General features: G+C 49.0%; 1 protein-coding gene across 3 annotated transcripts; it reads left to right on the top strand.

The window, feature by feature from the left end:
* Positions 1-1670: 1670 nt before the first annotated feature.
* Positions 1671-19406, top strand: Hdac6 (histone deacetylase 6). 3 transcript variants are annotated; one of them, XM_021153383.1, is made up of 29 exons: positions 1671-1913; positions 2320-2439; positions 2536-2664; positions 2803-2891; positions 4737-4821; positions 4919-4959; positions 5754-5850; positions 6009-6106; positions 7298-7402; positions 7523-7591; positions 9380-9506; positions 9600-9665; positions 9757-9816; positions 9888-9977; positions 10983-11089; positions 11181-11248; positions 11468-11636; positions 11724-11852; positions 12007-12175; positions 12412-12545; positions 13047-13115; positions 13235-13427; positions 15234-15383; positions 17297-17471; positions 17575-18056; positions 18141-18242; positions 18368-18514; positions 18611-18739; positions 18987-19406. In XM_021153383.1, the coding sequence occupies exons 2-29, from the start codon at positions 2350-2352 to the stop codon at positions 19053-19055; spliced, it is 3438 nt and encodes a 1145-aa protein (XP_021009042.1). In that variant the 5' UTR covers positions 1671-1913; positions 2320-2349; the 3' UTR covers positions 19056-19406. The 3 variants fall into 3 exon arrangements, with proteins under 3 accessions (XP_021009042.1, XP_021009043.1, XP_021009045.1); XM_021153384.1 differs by having other exon boundaries at positions 1671-1988; XM_021153386.2 differs by having other exon boundaries at positions 1752-1853.
* Positions 19407-20434: the final 1028 nt, after the last annotated feature.

Raw genomic sequence — 20434 nt, 5'->3', positions numbered from 1 at the left:
GTTCCAGGACAGCCAGGGCTACACAGAGAAACCCTGTCTCGAAAAACCAAAAAGAAAAAAGAAAAACCAAAACCAAAACAAAAATCCCAAATGGCTGTTGCTGTTTTTTTTTTTTAGAAAGATTAACTGGGCACAGTGTTGCCCAGCTGCTCAGAAATCTGAGACATGAAGAGCCCTTGAGGCCAGAAGTTCTAAGCAGCCTGGACATGAAAGCAAGGTCATTTTTAAAAGAAAGAAAGTGTATCATAAAGATTAGATGTGGATGCAAAACCTGAGCTATTTGCAATCTTAGCTTTTATAAACTTTACTGAGCCCTGTTGTGCAGGAACCTTCTCTATTGTTCGGCGGGCGGGCATCACCGTCCTAGAATGTTTTGAAGTATTATTTTCTTTAGTGTGTGTAGATTTAGATAGCCCTTAAGGCAAACGTTGTGCTGAGCACATGGAGGACTGAAACTGGCATTTGCAAGAGGTTCAGAGGGTCTGGCTGCTGGAGTATGGGACTGTCAATCTATTTGCTAGTCAGTGATGCAGAACTCCAGATGGATTCTTTCTGGTCTCAGCCTACAGGTCTTTAGGAAACGATGTCCTTGACATGGGGAGATCAGGACAATTCAGCCACCTGTGGGATTGATACTTAGATAGGATGGCCATCTCAAAGAGTCACAGGGACAATTTTCCCTCCTCTGTCCACCACATGCTGTAAGTTTGATGACTCGGTGGAGGGGGACAGGTAGGTTGAGCTCCCATTCAGGAAACACTGTCCTTCGATAGTCCATTCTGGCCTTGGTACTAGCATCTCAATTTTCCAGGTAAGGAAACAGGACAGAACTGTGACCTGTCCAAGATCTAAATCTAAGTCCCCGTGTGTGTAGTCTACAGAGCAGCTTTACAGTGCAAACTACCTCAACGAAAGTCGGGCTTTCTGACATAGTGAGCAGCCCCAACCCTGCCCCACCTCGTAGAGACTCCTTCCAGTCCCCATTTCCGCTGCAGAACGTTAACAGCTAACATTTGGGGATGCTTCTTGCATACATCGCAGTGGCCACCAGCTCAGAAACTTATCAGCATTTACTATCATGCTCATTTTGGCTGCCACCAGCCAAAGTCTATTATTAGCGTTTATCTCCAACTAGTCATCCGCAGGCGCGAGTCAACGCCAAACGCAGCTCGGGAATCTAGCTTCTTTGATTTGCTCTCGAATCACTGCACAACACAACTGATGTGGATCCGTAGGTCTCCTAGGATGACTAGCCTGGACTTGAGCCTGGCAGCCATAGCCAGTCAGAACGACCGCAGCGGCGAATGCGGGGGTGGGGTGTGCGTGCGTGTTGCTGAGGAGGGGTGGTAGCGCTAGGGGCAGATCCGGGTCTCGAACTAGGGAGTAGCACCCCACGCAGGCGCAGTATGATCAGTTTCCATGGCCAAACTCGCGAGAGGTGGTGGTTTGCGCCTGAAGCGTTGTGGGCGGACTGGATCCATGTTGTGGGCTGGACGTGGGCGGGCAAATGAAAAAGCTTAGCCCAATGGGAAAGAAGGGATCAGGTGCCCGGGGCCACACAGGTCGCTGGGAATTTGGCGGCGTGAGCCTAGGGCGGAGTTTGAAAAGGAGGCAGAGCTCAGTGAGTAGGGACGGAAGGATTGGCCAGCGTCGGTGGCTGGGCGGGAGATGGGCGGAGGCTTGGAAGGGGCTGAGGGAGCCTGGTTAAACTGTAGGCGTCTGGGAAGGGGGTGGGGTCTGAAGGATTCTGATCGAAAGGGGCAGTCCTCGGAGCAGCCGGGCACGGGGAAAGCTCCGGGCGAGATCTGCGCGAGTGGAAGGTGTTGTTTCGGCCCTGCAGGAGGTGGAGCTGAGTGAGTCTTTAGAGGTGCTGCCGCCGAGGCCGCGGCAGCGGGGTCTGGCGGACTAGAAAGGTGGGTGATTTTTCTGGGGAAATTGGCTGAAGCGGGCAGGTTGCAGAAGCCAAGCGTTCCGGGCGCAGATTAGAGGTATGAAAGGATGTGGGAAGTGGGGGGGGGGGCGGTGATTGGGTAGGGCAGGCCTAAGGAGAGCCTGATTGAGCCTGGGGTTACCTCGTTTAGTGAATAGGCAAAATGAGGAAAGAGAATCGGATAAAAGCAGCGAGGTCTAGGGGGACCGGACAGGACCAGGTTTCCTCTAGCAGAAGATGGCCTTGGGGGGGGGGGGNGGGGTTTAGAAGGCTCGGGAATGGACCCGGGTGAAGGCTGCGATCTAGATTAGGGGGCGGGGCCTGGGAAGGGACAGGGATGTGGGGTCCTCTGGACACTCCAGCTGCCTCACCAGCTACACCTTTGCTAGAGCCTTTCCAGGAGCGGAGGCTCTTCAGCCATGACCTCCACCGGCCAAGATTCTTCTACTAGGCAGCGAAAGAGTAGGCACAATCCCCAGTCACCCCTTCAGGACTCCAGTGCCACCTTGGTGAGGCCCCAGACCTGCCCTGATGGGGGGTGGGGTGGGTGGAGGGTGAAGCCAGCCAGCCATGTCCAGACTCTGATTTTTCTGTCTGATTGGCAGAAGCGTGGTGGTAAGAAGTGTGCTGTACCCCACTCCAGCCCCAATCTAGCGGAGGTAAAGAAGAAAGGCAAAATGAAGAAGCTGAGCCAACCAGCTGAAGAGGACCTAGTTGTGGGGCTTCAAGGGCTGGTGAGAGAGGCCTGGCTGCAACTTGGCCTTCTTTACCAAACAAACCAGTGATTCCCCCCATCCTGGACGGATGCTATGAAGTGTTTTCTCTGATTGTAGTCCAGAGTGAATCTGGGTTTCTTTTCTTTGCCCCTGCAGGATCTGAACCCAGAGACAAGAGTGCCAGTTGGTACTGGATTGGTGTTTGATGAACAACTAAATGACTTCCATTGCCTTTGGGATGACAGGTGAGGCTGGGACCTCCAAATGATCCCCAAACTAGAACATTCCCACAAGTGCCCCTTTCTTCTCCCAAACAAGAGTGAATTTTTTCTTCTTCTAGTCTGGAAGCAGGTGATTTAGGGAGGTGGGGATCATTCTTGAAAGATTTCTCTGTTAAGCCAATAAACAGTTATCAAGAGTCTCCTGTGTGCTGAGACTTAGTGATAGATGTGAGCAACAGAAAAGTCCCTTCTCAGCTGACCGGTGAGTGTGCAGGGAGATCATTAAACCCCCAACAGCGGTATAAACTGTTCAATGAAGACCAAATGACTGGGCAGTCCAGGCCTCTGTAGCCTAGGCAGCCTCAAACCTTTGATAAGCCTCCTGTCTTAGCCTCTCTAGTGCTCAGATTTCCCGGCACGAGCCACTTACACTTGGCTAGACGTGATTGTTAGAGGGTCCTCGCCTAGCTAGCAGGAGCCTTCCTTGAGAAGGAGACATGTTTACTGAAATAACACCTCTTATTTGCGCTCTACTTCTCAAAGAAATCTGTTTATTCTTTTTGGCCCTATCTTTAAAATAGATTCGCTATCTGACTTCTTCCCCCTGGTCCCCTGCTTCCAGCCTCCACATTAAAGCCTAAAAAAATACATTTAAGATGATGTTTCCTTCTTTTCTTAAAATACTTCAAGGCCAGAACTTTGCTCTTAAGGTAAAGTCAGCATTCTTTAGACTGGCCTCTAAGGTTCCACGGGATTTGGCTTCCTGTCAGCCTTTGTGACCTGTTCAGCCAGGCTTCTTCTCACGAGCTCCAGGTCACTTAACGCACGCTGGCCACCTTCTCGTCTTTCAGTGTGCCAGTCACCCTCTCACCTTGGGTCTTTACCCTTGACTGATTCCTCTTTGAACTTTCACAACTATGGAGACCCACAGAAGCCTTTGACTGGCCACTACCTCTCTCACATCTGTTCTTAGCTATTTTACTAGCCTCTGCCATTGTCTGTTAATCATTACACTGATATTTGCAAATATGGTAGCCATCTTCCCCCATCCTGACCTAAAACTAACTCATGATGTCAAGAGGCTTTCTTTATGGTACATTTGTTGAGGCTATAGCCGTAAACAAAGCTGCCTTCAAAAGTAACCAAGAGGTGACCTCTCCAGTGTTAAGAGTGGAGTAGCTCAGGTGGGAGGGAGAGTGAGGTTTGACTGGAAGGGGTGCTTCCCTTTGGAATACAATAGCTGGGGGGGGGCGGTATTGCTAACATTTGAGCAAAGATACAGAGGGTTGGAGGAGGCTAAAGGACTGAGCCATGAGTCATCACTGAAAAGAGTTCCAGGCATGAAAGACAGTTGAAGTCCTCAGGCCTAGCTGAAGAGAATGTGGTTTCATTGAAGAGCAAAGAGCACACTGTAGGGAAACAAGGTGAAAGAGGAGGGGTGTGGTAAGAAAGAGAGAGTCAGAATAGGGATGGGAACAGATTCGGGTTTTCTTAGGCCCTTCTTGGTGTGATGAGAAGTTTGGCTTCTACTGGGAACAGAGTCGGAGCTACAAAAGGGTTTTGAGTAGTCGAATTCTAACCACTGGCTGGCTCAGTATACAGGAGGGGCTGTTGGGGGGATAAGTATAGAAGCAGAGAGGGGTTCTCATAAAGGTGATGGAGCAGACAGCTCAGACTGGAGGTTCTAACAGCGTGAATGGTAGTGGAGAAAACAAGTATAAGACTAAAGAAATGACAAAGAAAGGCTGATATTGCCGGTAAGGGGTAAGCAGCTGTGGGGGTGGGGGGGTGGAGATGGGATTAGAGCAGACATGCTCCCTAGCACTTTTGCCTATCTGTGTGTATCCGTGATTCCATCCACTCCCGCAGCTTCCCTGAAAGCCCTGAGCGGCTCCATGCCATCAGAGAGCAACTGATCCTGGAGGGCCTCCTGGGCCGCTGTGTGTCCTTTCAGGTGACTTCTCCACAGCCTTTGGATGGTGGGTGCGGGCCTGCTAGGACCTAGGCATGGCCTGGCTTCTAGCCCCCTTTTTTTCCTTGTGCCTCCCCAGGCCCGGTTTGCTGAGAAGGAGGAGCTGATGTTGGTTCACAGGTGAAAACTTAGGAGCTTGGTAGGGCGGGGAGGAGGATACCCAGGCTCAACCAGGACAGACTGAAGGAATCCCATAGACTCTGTCTTGGGCAAGTCCCTGAGCCTCTCTGAATATGTCATTGCTAAGTTCCAGACAAGTATGACGGTACATGTCATCACTTGGGACATGAAGACAAGCCAATCAGGAAATCAAGACAGCCTCAGCGACATAGCAGGTTTAACTTAGGTTTATGAGATCCTGTCTGAAAAAGCCAATCTTGAAAGAAAAAAATCTTAAGTCCTTCAGGAGGGTCGGTGTGTGAATCAGGTACCTGACAGCATCTTAAGCCTGTGAAGGGCTCGTGTTATTATAATCTGGTTTGTTAACTGATGGCAGATACTTGCCAGAATGATCAGAATGAGTCCTGGGGGAGTATAGAAACTCCAAGGAAGAGGCCTGGTACAATGTGGCTCACAGAATAACTAGCCTTGCAGAGAGAATATCTGAGCTGAGTTCCAAGAGGCAAAAAGTGGGTGAGTCCAGCAAAGAGAAGGGCCAAGGAAAGGAAGAGTCAACAGAACTCTTAACTATATAGCCAGAGGCCTAGAAGCTCAACTTAATGGCTGTCTCGAGGAACTAAATATATAACTAGAGATGGGAGAGGCTAGAGAAGAAAAAGAGACTGCAGCCTGCATCCCAGCTGAGCCCCTAGGTTGACTATGGAGGCCCGACTTAATGCGAGGTCTAGTTGGTAGAAGGTCTGGCTGCGGAGGGACCAGGGCTGTAAAATCTTTCCTCTATTTTGTGTCCCCAGCCTGGAATACATTGATCTGATGGAGACAACCCAGTACATGAATGAAGGGGAGCTTCGAGTACTGGCAGAAACCTATGATTCAGTGTATCTGCATCCGGTATGGATGAGAACTGTGGGGTCAGGGTGTGGCAGCAAGTCTGGGGTGTCTACCGTATCCATGCCAACCTCACTGTGGGAATAAAAAGCTAAATAGTTAGGGCCATGCTTTCTCTCTCTCTCTCTAACTCTTTCTCTCTGGTTTTCGACGGTCTCCAGAACTCATATTCCTGTGCCTGCCTGGCTACAGGCTCTGTCCTCAGGCTGGTAGATGCACTCATGGGGACTGAGATTCGGAATGGCATGGCCGTCATCAGGTAGGACTCTGAAGCGTTCGGCATCTTCCATTTTTTAAAAAGTATTTCCACATAGTGGTGCATGAGATGGATGTTAAAGGAAGGGCTAGCCTCAGCTATATAAATTTGAGGCCAGCCTGGGCTATATAAGACACCATCTCAAAAAAAAAAAAAAGCCCTACAAATGTGAAATGTGTTAACTCCGGTACCTGTCTTCAAGTGGTTGAGGAGTCAAGTGGCACAAAAAGGGGGTTCAATAAAATTCTCTCTCCTCTTTATTGATGGACTCCTGCAAGGTGCTCATTGTCACCAGTAACTTCCGTGTCCTCCCACAGATGGTTTTACTCGATTAGTAAGTAATAAGTATCCCAGTTCGTGGCTTCAGGGACATGTATTTCTTTTCTATCTGGAACATCTTGAAATTCAGATGCAGCGAACAATGCGTGACATCTCAAGCCTCAGCCCGTGCCTTTCACTCTTTCACTGTTGCCCATGGAAGGTCAGAACATTGGGCCACAGCTGACTTCCTAGAACTGATAAAAATGCAGAAGATAGCCTTTGTCCTCCTCAGCCCCTTTTTGTAAGCACATGACAGCACTCCCTTCCGTACCGTGCATTAAAAAAAAAAAAAAAAAACTTTGGTCATCTTTGAAAGCTATCTCTTAACAGTATTTGGGTTACACTTGTGTGAGATGCCATTGTGCAAACATACTTTTAAGCTAGTCACCCCCTTGCTGGTGGGAATTTTGGTTCTCTTCAGTCTTTGATAGCATACACCAGTGGTATATTTCTAAAGATAGCACTTTTTATTATATAGGTCTCAGCTAAGCCTATGTAGCAAAATGACTGGGTATTAAAGAGTATGCTTTCATACTCTTATGGATAGCTTAATTGATTTTTATTTTTTGAGACTGGAGCTTGCTATACATTCTAGGCAGGCCTTGAACTATCTATCCTCCTGCTTCAAATTCTTTCTGAGTGTTAGTATTGCAGGCATGTGCCACAATAGCAAATATGGGTGTGAGGGTACCTTTTGATGGTTATGTTTAAATCTCCTTGTTTGAGAGAGTGTTGGCTTGGGGGCAGTGAAGCTTCAAAAGCCACAGTTGCTGGCAGACTTACAGAATCTCTCCGGGAAGAATTGGGAACACAGGAGAGTCCACCCTTGGAGAGGAAGACTCCTAAACCTGTAGCCTTCCCTTTCCTGCTTAGGCCTCCCGGACACCATGCTCAGCACAATCTTATGGATGGGTATTGCATGTTCAACCATCTGGCTGTGGCTGCCCGCTATGCGCAAAAGAAGCACCGCATTCAGAGGTTGGTAGCCAGTGACAGACGGAACGTGGGTAGCATGGAATAGGGGGTGCTGTGGTCTAGGTTGTTCCTCTGTGTTTCACTTAGCCCCCTGCACAGAGCTCCCCTCTCTCCTGCTCACAGGGTTCTCATCGTGGACTGGGATGTGCACCATGGTCAAGGGACACAGTTCATCTTCGACCAGGATCCCAGGTACATCCCATGTCTCACCCTAAGTACTGGATTCTTAACCATCAGGCCCAGCCACAGCAGGGGCTAGGAAGCCATTTACATTCAGTTGTCCTGGAACCAGAAAGTGGATGCTTTTCCTTGTTGTCTACTGTCTCCTAATTTCACTCTAAAGCGGGAAGTATGGTCAAAGAACCTTACAGGTTCCAGTGTCAGGCAGAGAAGTGAAAGATGTGCGGTTTGACTTAGTGTTTGGAGAGCTTGTTCAGAAGTTTACCCCTGAGCTGGAAGGGACCTCAGATTAGTGCTTTGTCTTTTTCAATTATGACAACATTTCAAACTCTTCTGAAAAATTAAATAGTCGGGTGGCAAGGTGGCTCAGCAGGTTAAAGTTCTTGCCTGACAACTAGAGTTTGATTCCCAGGACCCACATGGTGGACTGAGAGAGAAGAGACTCCTGCAGGTTGTCTTCTGACCTCCATATATATATAACATAGCATGCACGTATCCCCTCATCTGTACAGAGTTGAGCATGCTGGAGCATATACCTTTAATCCCAGAACTTGAGAGGCCAAGGCACATGGATTCCTGTGACGAGGCCAGCCTGGTCTATGGATTGAGATAACGGGGCCTACACAGAGAAACCCTGTCTCAAAGACCAAGCAAACAAAAAAGGCTGTAGAGTATTTCATTGCATTCCTCCTGAACACTAGCCATGCACATGGTGCAGACATAGAGAGAGGCAAAATAGCATAGACATACATTTTTAAAGACATTAAAAAGAAACTTATTTGTAAAAAGCCATGTAGAAGTCAGGCTTGGTGGCACATGCCTTTAATCCCAGCACTCGGGAGGCAGAGGCAGGCGGATTTCTGAGTTCGAGGCCAGCCTGCTCTACAAAGTGAGTTCCAGGACAGCCAGGGCTATACAGAGAAACCCTGTCTCGAAAAAACAAACAAAACAAAAAGCCATGTAGAACTGGGGACGTAGCCCAGTTGGAAGAATGCATGTGGCTCTAGGTTTTATCTCTAGTGTTGTATAAACCAGGCCTTGTGGCATGTGATCTAATCCCAGAACACAGGAGGTAGAGTTAGTAGGAGCAGGAAGGAATTCAGAGTTAATAAAATAAAAAACAAAAAAAAAAAAGAGAAGACCTAGACCAGCCCTTAGGACCGAGGATTTAGAGCAGGAAGCCAGAACTGGAAAGAGAGAAGGAAAATAAAGTTAAAATTGCAAGAGTAAAGTGAGTCACCCTAAGATGAACCTTCACCTTAAAAATGTGTAGCAAAGAAACAAAAAAGATCCCTTTAGAGGAGGCAGATGTCGAAAAGGGCTTACGCCCCTGGCGTCCAAGTGGGAGAGGCAGAGTCGAGACTGCAATGAGTGAACCTCCAGCATAAAGGAAGTATCTTAAGATATGAGTACAGATTGAGAATTAGAAAACTGTATGAGATAGGGCTGGAGGCATGGCTCTGCTTAAGAGCACTGGCTGATCTTCTAGAGGTCCTGAGTTCAGTTCCCAGTGACCACAACCATCTGTAATGGGATCCCATGGCCTCTTCTGGTGCATCTGAAGACAGCTACAGTGTACTTGTATACATAAATAAAATAAGTAAATAATTTCTTTTAAAAAAAGAAAACTTGATGAGAATGACTTGAGTAGCTGGGAAGAACAACTTGTAGAATGAAGCCTCGCCGCTGTAGGTTGAGAGTCATACATTTGACTCTTCAGTTCCCGTGTTCTTTTTTATGCCAGGGATTGGGTTAACACAAGCTAGTCAATCCCTCAACCTTTCTTTTCTCTGCCTCTAGTGTCCTTTATTTCTCCATCCACCGATATGAACACGGTCGCTTCTGGCCCCACCTTAAGGCATCTAACTGGTCCACTATAGGTTTTGGCCAAGGCCAAGGATATACCATCAATGTACCTTGGAACCAGGTCAGTGTCTACCCATGTCAAGTGAGCCTAGCCCACCTTCCCACAGGCTCAAGAAAGGTGACTGACTGTTGCATCGTGCTTCTGTGTCTGCAGGTGGGGATGCGGGATGCTGACTACATTGCTGCTTTCCTGCACATCCTGCTGCCAGTTGCCTCTGAGGTCTTGCAGATCTGGGCTATTGGTGAGGGAGTGACACTTTGGGGTGATCCCTGAAAGCAGGTGTTCACACACAGTATGTCTCCTTCCTCAGTTTCAGCCTCAACTGGTCTTGGTGGCCGCTGGATTTGATGCCCTCCACGGAGACCCCAAGGTAGGGCAGGTTCTCTGGGGAGTTAGACCGAGGGGAGTACGCTGAGCTTCATGACTCTTATGTCCCCTCAGGGAGAGATGTCTGCCACTCCAGCAGGATTTGCCCACCTAACCCATTTGCTCATGGGTTTGGCAGGAGGCAAGTTGATTCTGTCCCTGGAGGTGAGTAACTCACTGTTATCTAATGCTATGGATCCTGAAGGGCTTAGGATGTTTGTATGTGTTTATCTGGTGTGTGTGTGTATGCATGTATGTATGCATGCATGTGCACAGTATGTATATGGTCAGAAGACAGCATGTGGGGGTTGCTTCTCCCCTTTCACTGTGTAGATTCTTTTGAAGGATTGAACTCAGGCTTGCTGGCAAGGCCTCTTATGTTCTGATCCATCTTACTGGCCACATGAAGGGTGAAGGACAGATCTTTTCGGCCTTGGGGATAGAATTAAAAGGTAGAATACTTAGCTAATGTACTGCAAGGACTTCCATTCTCAGGACCACTAAAAACACGAGCTTTCATGTATGTAAGGAGTTCCTTGGGGCTAAAGAGGTGGCTCAGTTGTTGAGAGCACTTGCTGCTCTTATAGAAGACCTGGGTTTGATTCCCAGCATGGTGGCTTACAGACTCCAGTTCAGGAGATCCCACAGGCTCACACATGAGGCCCATGCATATACGTATACGTATACATCACACGGAGGTAAAAACTTCATAGAGTAAATAATTCTTTAAAAAAAAATTAATGGGATCTTTTTTAGGATTTATTTTTATTTCTACGAGTACACTGTAGCTGTCTTCAGACACACCAGAAGAGGGCGTCAGATCCCATTAGAGATGGTTGTGAGCCACCATGTGGTTGCTGGGAATTGAACTCAGGACCTCTGGGAGAGCAGTCAGTGCTCTCAACCTCTGAGTCATCTCTCCAGCCTGGGATTTATTTTTAAAACTGATGTTCTTGGCTCAGCCTTACCAGTTCATGAAGTCTTTGTGCCTCTGCTTCCCTTATAGCGAGTAGGCAATGTGCTAATGGTAATGACTTTCCATGAATCGACAGTAATCCACTGAAGTCATTCGCTACATTTCTTGTTGCTTGACATAGTATGCACCCGAACATTGTTCCTCTTCTTAACATCTTCCCCTCTGCTTGCCTCCCCCAACAACTCCTTCCCCAGGGTGGCTATAACCTCCGTGCCCTGGCTAAGGGGGTCAGTGCTTCACTCCACACCCTTCTTGGAGACCCTTGCCCCATGTTGGAGTCCTGTGTTGTACCTTGTGCAAGGTGAGCCTGGGAGGGACCAGGGGAAAGGAGAGCCCTTACTGCCTGCTGGGAGGGGCAGTTTAGTTCACATTTCTGTTTTCTCCATCCCCAGCGCCCAGACTTCCATCTCCTGTACTCTAGAAGCCCTTGAACCCTTCTGGGAGGTCCTGGAGAGATCAGGTAGGTAGCAGGGCCGGCGGGGGGGGGGGGGATCAGCACTAGACCTGGAATGAGCTGTTAGAGGCTATTCTCTTCCAGCTCTCCTCTTGTTTTCCCGGGATGCCTCGGTGGGAAGGGCTGTGTGGATTTTAGGTTTTTATGTCCAGGCCACGTTTTGTCTCAAGAGTGTAACGGGATCCAGATTCAGGAAGCAAGGTGATCTGAGTACCCCCTTTTCAGTTGAGACCCAGGAGGAAGATGAAGTGGGAGAAGTCGTGCTAGAAGAGGAGGAGGAAGAAGGAGGCTGGGAGGCCACTGCACTGCCCATGGATCCATGGCCACTGCTGCAGAACCGCACCGGGCTGGTCTATGATGAGAGGATGATGAGTCACTGCAACCTCTGGGACAAGTGTGTGCTCAGAGGGCTGGGGTGGGTGATGTTTGGGTTACTCTCCTCAGTCACTAAACCCTTGGCTCTGCTTCCCCACACTGTTAGTCATCACCCTGAGACACCTCAGCGCATCTTACGCATCATGTGTCACCTGGAGGAGGTGGGCCTTGCAGCTCGCTGTCTCATCCTCCCTGCTCGGCCTGCCCTGGACTCTGAGCTCCTTACCTGCCACAGGTCAGACCCCGTGCTAGGGGGAGGCCAGCCGTAGGGTTCTAGGGAAGTTCCAGGAGTAGGGCCTAGGGCTCTCCAAGATGGGCGGAGCCACCTAGACAGGTTCAAGTTCTTATGTGAGGACAAGCTGGCGACTCTTGTTCCTCTGCATCACCAGTGCTGAGTACGTGGAGCATCTCCGCACCACAGAAAAGATGAAAACCCGGGATCTGCACCGTGAAGGTGCCAACTTTGACTCCATCTACATCTGCCCCAGCACCTTCGCCTGCGCAAAGCTGGCCACAGGCGCTGCCTGCCGCCTGGTGGAAGCTGTGCTCTCAGGAGAGGTGCGTCTTCTCTGCGTACTAGTGAAGTTTAGCTGAAGAAATGAGGTCCTGGGAACATAGAAAGAGAGGGACCACCTGCTCCCACTCAGGAGGCCAGAGGCAATAGGAGAGTCTGCTGGGAGGGGAACCACGGAGTGGATGGCTGAGTGGGTGGTGGACAGGAGAATGGGAACCCTTTGAAGGATGGATGAGAAGAGAGTGAGGGCCAGAGGCAGTCTCCCTGCTCCTCCCTACAGGTTCTAAATGGCATTGCAGTAGTGCGCCCTCCAGGACACCATGCGGAGCCAAATGCTGCTTGTGGTTTCTGCTTTTTCAATTCAGTAGCTGTAGCTGCTCGCCATGCCCAGGTCATTGCTGGACGTGCCCTGCGGTAAGGCCTGTCCCCCCAGAGACTCCCAAAACCTGATCTTTGCAGGGATCTGCCTACTCTTTCCATTCAGTCTTACTTGGCAAACCCATGGTCACCCCTGGGAGCTTACACAGAAACAAGCAAGGGTCCACTGGGCAGAACTTGACTACAAAAGCCCCAGGACGGGTGTGTTAAGTGCCATGGCATCTAGATGCTTAATAAACTAGGATCCAGGGTATCACACCAGCATTCCTGATCCCTAACAGGTTATCCCAACAGAACCCATGCCTGGGCTCCTAGCATTAGAAGAGTCCCTAGCCTTAATTACTTGTTCAGGCCCATAGTTCAGGAAGCCAAGGTTGGACCTTCATTCTTAGAATAATAGCAGTGCTTTCTCATTAACTCCGTGGTCCTGTTGCCCAGCAACAAGTGCTTCCAAAGACCCTAGAAATCTAGCTAGCAGTGGCCCACTCCTAGGCCTTACTGTCCCAAGGTGCTAAAAAGGGCTATCTCCCTCCCCAGGATCCTAATCGTGGATTGGGATGTTCATCATGGTAATGGAACTCAGCACATATTTGAAGATGATCCTAGGTGAGTGATGGGACCGTGGGTAAGAGTATGGTGCGAGAGGATGCTGAGGCATCCTGCAGGAATGTTCATAACCACTAACCTGCTGTGGCCCCTTTCTCATCCCACCCTCTCCCTGGCAGTGTATTATACGTGTCCCTGCACCGGTATGACCGTGGCGCTTTCTTCCCCATGGGGGATGAGGGTGCCAGTAGCCAAGTAGGCCGAAATGCAGGTACAGGCTTCACTGTCAATGTGCCCTGGAATGGGCCCCGCATGGGTGATGCTGATTACCTGGCTTCATGGCATCGTCTGGTACTTCCCATCGCCTATGAGGTAAGGCTCAGGTTGTTATATAACATTGATGGCTATTGGGACAGGGGTGGTGGGGGTGGCCTTATGTATCTGTCTGCCTATGCACATATGGGTGCCTGTGAGTGGCCTATCTCTGTGACATTTTACACATGAACAACTGTCTTGGCTCTGTGTATATATGCATGTGTGTGCCTTCTGATTCTGTCTGCTCTTCTGAGTGCATGGCTGTAAGGGTATCCCTAAGAGATACTGTTGTGGAATCGTGTAGAATAGAAGCATAAGATTAAATACATTATGGATATGTCTATGTAATGTTACATAGTGGCTGTCATCTCCTTTCTGTGTGTGATAGTGTATGTCACTGAATGCTGCTGTCTTGTGATAGCCTAAGAAAGACTCTCTGAATATGGAAGGCTGTAGTGACATTGTCACCCACACCCGTCTAACTGGGTCCACGAATCTCGCTGGCTGCTTTGACTCAGGGGTGACCTGGCTGTGTGTGAGCTAAGGACAGGACCAATGGTGTGTGTGTGTGTGTGTGTGTGTGTGTGTGTGTGTGTGTGTGTGAGAGAGACTGATAATGCACTGTAAGCCTGAACGTCGGGCTCTGCTTTTATATCTGCATGCATGTGACTATGCACAGGCGGCAGAGGCTACCCTTTATGTGTATGTGTAACTGCGTGCAAGTGATAGCCTGTTGTGGGCATTGTAACTGTGGTGATGGGATGTGCATCTTTGTGACTGTGCAGGGGTGGCTGTGTATTATCATCCCCATGAGAAACCAAGTGTAAGTGGTGGGATTTGCAGCCCTATCAATATGAACCTGTCTGGTTGGGAGTGGAAGTGTATGAGACTTTTATTTGTCTGTAGTCTGTGTATGAAAGCCTGTATCATGTGAATGTGTGTCCCGTATTTGACCCTTCCTTGTATGTGAAAGAGAGGTTATGTCTCTGTCTCTCTGTTTCTCTTGTCACTATCTCCTGCCTTCCAAGTCTCCATGTTCTTTCTCTCTGTGAGCCATAGCTATGTCATAACTCTATAGCTTGCCTTCTGTCAACTTAGAGTGTCTCCCAAGAGATTTTTTTTTTTTTTTTTTTTTGGTTTTTCGAGACAGGGTTTCTCTGTATAGCCCTGGCTGTCCTGGAACTCACTTTGTAGACCAGGCTGGCCTCGAACTNCCAGGCTGGCCTCGAACTCAGAAATCCACCTGCCTCTGCCTCCCGAGTGCTGGGATTAAAGGCGTGCGCCACCACGCCCGGCTCCAAGAGATTTTTTTTAACCTTTATTTATGTTATGTGTATGCGTGATTTTGCCCATATGTGTGTGTGTGTGTGTGTGTGTGTGTGTGTGTGTACCACATTTCTGCTTCATGCCTGTGGAAGCCAGAAAAGGGAATCTGATCCCCTGGGACTGGAGTGAGACAGTTGTGAGCTGCCATATAGGTGCTAGGAATAGAACCCTAGTCCTGTTTCCACAGCCAGCGCTCTTAACAGCTGAGCCATCTCTCCAGCCTCTCTCCCAGTGTCTGGAGTTTCTGGCGGATGTACTCTTGTCTCTTTCCAGGCCTGCCGTGTCTGTTTCTCCTCGTGTCCCAGTCTTCCACTCCTGCTTTTCAGATGTCAGCGCTCTCTCTCTCTCTCTCTCTCTCTCTCTCTTGGTTTTTTCTAGACAGGGTTTCTCTTTATAGCCCTAGCTGTCCTGGAACTCACTGTAGATGTTGGGTCTGGGTTTTGACTTGAATTCGGATGCCTTCGTTTGCCCTTGCTCCTCCCATCACTTATTGCCTCCTCAAGCCTCAGGGCATCTTCTCTTCTCTCCTTACTGCAGTTTAACCCAGAACTGGTGCTGATCTCAGCTGGCTTTGATGCTGCACAAGGGGACCCACTGGGGGGCTGCCAAGTGACGCCGGAGTGTTATGCCCACCTCACCCACCTACTGATGGGCCTTGCTGGTGGCCGTATTATTCTTATTCTAGAGGTAACTCTTTTGATGTCCTTTTCATGGTGGGAGGGCCATTTGGAAGAGTTGGCTGTATCACTTAGGACAGTTGCTAAAATCTCCTTTGAATATAGGTCTACCTGGGATAGTTGTCCCAAATGAGATTTTTTTTTTCAAGACAGGATTTCTCTGTGTAGCCCTGGCTGTCTTGGAACTCACTTTGTAGACCAGGCTGGCCTCGAACTCAAATCTGCCTGCCTCTGCCTCCCGAGTGCTGGGATTAAAGGCGTGCGCCACCATGCCCGGTTCCCAAATGAGATTTTAATAAGGATAGTAGCAGGATTAGAAACTTTGCTGAACCCTCCCTACATACAAAATAGGCTTCTCTGGACTTTCTTCTGTCTTACACAATTTCTTGACAAAACAGCACTGTGAGGTAGTCTGTTTAACTCATTTTCCTCTCAAGATCAACTAGCTGGGTGCAGTGGCACACACCTATAATCCCAGCACTTGGGAGGAAGAGGAGGAGGCAGGAGGATCAGGGTCGCCCTCAGCTACATACCAAGTTTGAGGCCAGCCTGGGCTACATGAAGCCCTGTTTCATCAAAACAAATCAGGGGGTTTAGGGACAGTAACTAACCTGAGATCACACATTTAACAATGGCAGAACTGAGTCTGGTTTCCACCATCTTCCAAATTGCTCCTAATGGGTTAGAGACAAGTATTCGCTGACCTCTGTAAGGGATGGGTACTCCCTCCCCTTATACATGCGTTTCCTGAGCCTACAGATGGCGCTAGCTAATCACGGAGGCATTCCTGGTCTGTAAGGATGCCTTGTCACAGTGTACACTGTAAAAAATACCCTGACTTCCTACTGTTCCATCTTTCAGACATGAACTTAACCCTCAGCGAGCTTGGGTGCCATTTTCATAGACAAGGACAATAAGTCACAGAGAAACTCACGGGCTTACAAGAAATCCTCCTAGCCAGCTGTGGTGGCGCACGCCTTTAATTCCAGCACTTGGGAGGCAGAGGCAGGTGGATTTCTGATTTCAAGGCCAGCCTGGTCTACAAAGTGAGTTCTAGGACAGCCAGGGCTACATAGAGAAACCTTGTCTTGAAAAAAAAAAAGAAAAGAAAAGAAATCCTCCTTCCGGTTTGCCCAGGGTTGCTTATGGAAAGCTAAGGGTCGTGGTTAAGAACATCAACTCGTGTGAAGAACCAATCATTCGGTGGCAGAACTCGTATGGCGCGTAGGACCTAGGATCAGTGCCATGGTAATGCTAGCAACAACACAGACGATTTTCTCGGCCCAGGTTCAAATACCAGCACTGCTTCCTCAACTGTTGGGACCTTACACGAGTCCTCTCCTGCTCTGACTGATCCTTGGTCTCCTTACCTGTAAAATGAGTAGAAACAAGTTTCTAGCAAGTATGAAGAAAGTCAAGTTAGCCGATCATACAGAGAGAATACTAGTTGTTTCTATCCCAGGTCACAACAGGGCCTTTTGGGATCTGCCCTGAGCTTTGGTATGGGTCAGATGGGTGCTTTCTATACTGTGAGGCCAGGGGGCCCTTGGACATGGGAAGGCAGATCTGTACCCACTGAGCACCTGTCATTGTGAGGACTGTGTTAACATGCATAAAGGATTTAAAATAAGGTCAGGCTCATAGCAAGCAATAAATGTGAGCTATCCTTTATTAATATTCTGATCTGTACTGCCATTGTTACCTTGCACGTGACAGCCACCATTTACATTCCTCCCAAAGCCACCTCACACAGTGACTACTGCCCTTCTTACAAATGTGTTGCAGTCATTTGTTCCTGGTACTAGCCTGCACTCTGGACTATGAGTGCCCTAGAAAAGGGGGAACTAATTGGAGAGTCAGGATATCTAACCCTCCAAATTCCCTGATGAATCGTCATGGAATCCATTCCTCTCCTTTACAAAGGGCGGATACAATTTGGCATCCATCTCTGAATCTATGGCTGCCTGCACCCATTCCCTCCTTGGAGACCCACCACCCAAGCTTACTTTGCTGCGACCGCCACAGTCTGGAGCCCTGGTTTCAATCAGTGAGGTCATCCAAGTCCATCGCAAATACTGGCGCAGTTTGCGGTTGATGAGTAAGTAGACCTGAGATGAGAGAACTCAAAGAATAGGGGTGGGGGGTTAAGAGGTTAGAAAGGGGGCGGCAGCCACACTTACATGTCTTTCCCATTGTTCCAGAAATGGAAGACAAGGAAGAATGTTCTAGTTCTAGGCTTGTCACCAAGAAGTTGCCCCCAACAGCCAGTCCTGTGTCAACCACACCGAAAGGAAAGGTTCCTGAAGAAAGCATGAGGAAGACCATAGCAGCACTACCTGGGAAAGAGTCTACTCTAGGCCAGGATAAATCAAAGACGGCCAAGGCTGTGCTTGCTCAGGGCCAGTCCTCAGAACAAGCTGCTAAAGGAACTACACTGGATCTGGCTACCTCAAAGGAGACTGTGGGAGGAGCCACGACGGACCTGTGTGCCTCGGCAGCAGCTCCGGAAAACTTCCCTAAGCAGACCACCTCCGTGGAGGCTGTGGGAGAACCTGAGCCCACGCCTCCAACCTCGCATACAAACAAGCAGAGCACAGGGGCTTCACCTCTGCAGGGAGTCACGGTTCAGCAGTCCCTACAGCTTGGGGTTCTCAGCACTTTGGAGCTAAGCAGAGAAGCAGAGGTAAAGTCCACCAGATCTGGGAAGAAGGTGGAAGGGCTAAGGACTGGGCTTTCTCAGATACATCTTTTCCTTCTGTGTCTCCAGGAAGCCCATGATTCCGAGGAGGGCCTGCTAGGGGAAGCCGCTGGAGGTCAGGACATGAACAGCTTGATGCTGACACAAGGATTTGGGGACTTTAATACCCAGGTGAACTCAAGGAGCTAGGGCTATGACTATTGCTTCTTGGCCATTCCTGCCTTCAGGTAGGAGCAGATGATGTATAACGGGAAGACGGAATCCTTTCCTTACCCCATTTTTTCTGCCCCCTCTAGGATGTATTTTATGCTGTGACCCCACTATCCTGGTGTCCCCATTTGATGGCAGTCTGCCCCATCCCTGCAGCAGGCCTAGATGTGTCCCAACCTTGTAAGACCTGTGGAACAGTCCAGGAGAACTGGGTGTGTCTGACTTGCTATCAGGTATGGAACAGAAGAGGGCTATTGGGTAGAGATTGGGCCCAGCAGCAAACTTCAGCTGGTGCCAAGTGACCTGTTACAATCACTTTTCAACCTCAGGTGTACTGCAGTCGCTATGTCAATGCCCATATGGTCTGCCACCATGAAGCCTCTGAACACCCGCTGGTCCTCAGCTGTGTTGACCTGTCTACCTGGTGTTATGTCTGTCAGGCTTATGTCCACCACGAGGTGAGCCTGGCAAGTTGCTTAACCCATGCACACTGAGCCCTGTCCCCCTGTCCCCTGTATCCCTTCTAACATTTGGTAAGGGGAGAACACTATTTTGCATGGCTGCCCCATAGATATTTGCAGGAGGGTATAGAGTAGTCTAGGAGAAGCAGTAGTTGAAAGCTGCTGCTACCATGGTGACAGCCTCTCTGTGGCTGAAATAGAGCCACCCTCACTTTGACCTACCTTGTCCTTCCTTCGTCCTCAGGATCTCCAAGACGTGAAGAACGCTGCCCACCAGAACAAGTTTGGCGAGGACATACCCCACTCGCACTAAATCCCAGACCACACTGCCTGTTTCCCTTCTGAGGCCACAGGCAGAGCAGCTCAGTTCACTGCAGTCTGTACCTTGGAGAAGGGTGGCCTCACTTTAACCCATCTTGAATACCCTTTGCCAGGTGCTTATTTAAGTACAAATCCTTTTCAGAGGACTCTAATGTTCAGTTTGTGATGTGCCCCTGCCCACTACCTGCTCGAGGAACACCTCTGTTCTACCCAGAAGGACAGGGGGACAGCTTAGTAGCCCTAGGAAGGAGCTGAGATCACAAGGATGACATTGAAGGAGACAGCGGGGCAGTGGCAGCAGGTCAGCATATTTAATAAAGTTGGAGTTGTTACAAAACCTGAAGAAAGTGGTTTTTTTATTTTTATTTTGAAAAACCCGTCATTCCTAGCCAGCACAACTGAGGGAAGGAAGGGAGGAGAGAAGAAAGGAGAGGTCTTCATCAATTCAACTCTCTATCCATTGCCCCCCCCAAAAAAAAAAAACAATTTAACTAAAATTGAAGTAGGCAGCCAGATTGGCTCTGCTGGAGAGTAAATAGAATTCGTGAGCAAATGAGTGCCCAGCATAGAATTAGGAGGCTCACCAGGCATGATGGTGCGTGTGCCCTTTAGCCCCAAACTTGGAAGACGAAGGCAGTTGGAGTTCAAGGCCAGCCTGGTCAGTTCTAGGCTAGTCAGAAGTACTTATTAAAAAGACATGAGAACTGTCAGGATGTAGTCTCCTAGGCCTGTTTCCCCATCGACCTCACTGACTGACTGGGGAGGGTGAGGAAAGGAAGGGTTCAAATTTAACTTCAAGGTCTAGTGGCTGTGGGTGGCAGCCAGAGCGAAACTGCAGTGCCTGTAACCAGAGTCAGAGAACTGGAGAGCTTTGCTGGAATTCTAGTCCACATCATGAAAATTGCTTTGGCTGATTAGGGATTTTGTTGATAGCCACTTTCTCATCCCAGAGATTCACCTAATCAAGAAGGAGAGCATCTCCCGCCACCCTTTACATAGGGTCCCATATAAATCAGGCCAACTTCAAACTCGGACCTTGTACATCTTTTTTTGTATGAATGTTTTGTCTGCATGTGTGTATTTGCACCATATACATGTCGAAAGCCACAGAGGCCAGAAGAGGATGACAGATCCTCTGAAGCTGGAGTAGACACCTATCCTGGATCCCCTGGAAGAGCAAGTGCTCTTAATCATTGAACCAGCTCTCCAGCCCTGCCCTTGCACTTCTTGACCCACTTCCCTAGCACTGGGATTGCAAGCTAGGTGCTACTTCATACATTTTAGGCAGTGACTGCATACAAGTACTACCAATGTCTAAACCCAGTCCAGTCCCTTTGGGAAACATGACAGATGCTCCAGTTTACATTTCAT

The sequence above is a fragment of the Mus caroli genome, chromosome X, assembly GCF_900094665.2.
Source record: "Mus caroli chromosome X, CAROLI_EIJ_v1.1, whole genome shotgun sequence".
NCBI classification, from domain to species: domain Eukaryota; kingdom Metazoa; phylum Chordata; class Mammalia; order Rodentia; family Muridae; genus Mus; species Mus caroli.
This window is presented reverse-complemented; position numbering and strand designations above follow the sequence as displayed.

What these genes read in the sequence shown, in the direction of transcription:
- Hdac6 (XM_021153383.1), top strand. Translation starts at nt 2,350, where the DNA reads ATGACCTCCACCGGCCAAGATTCTTCTACTAGGCAGCGAAAGAGTAGG. An exon ending in TTGTGGGGCTTCAAGGGCTG is followed by an intron (nt 2,665 to 2,802) that starts GTGAGAGAGGCC and finishes TTGCCCCTGCAG; the next exon opens with GATCTGAACCCAGAGACAAG. An exon ending in TTGGGGACTTTAATACCCAG is followed by an intron (nt 18,243 to 18,367) that starts GTGAACTCAAGG and finishes TGCCCCCTCTAG; the next exon opens with GATGTATTTTATGCTGTGAC.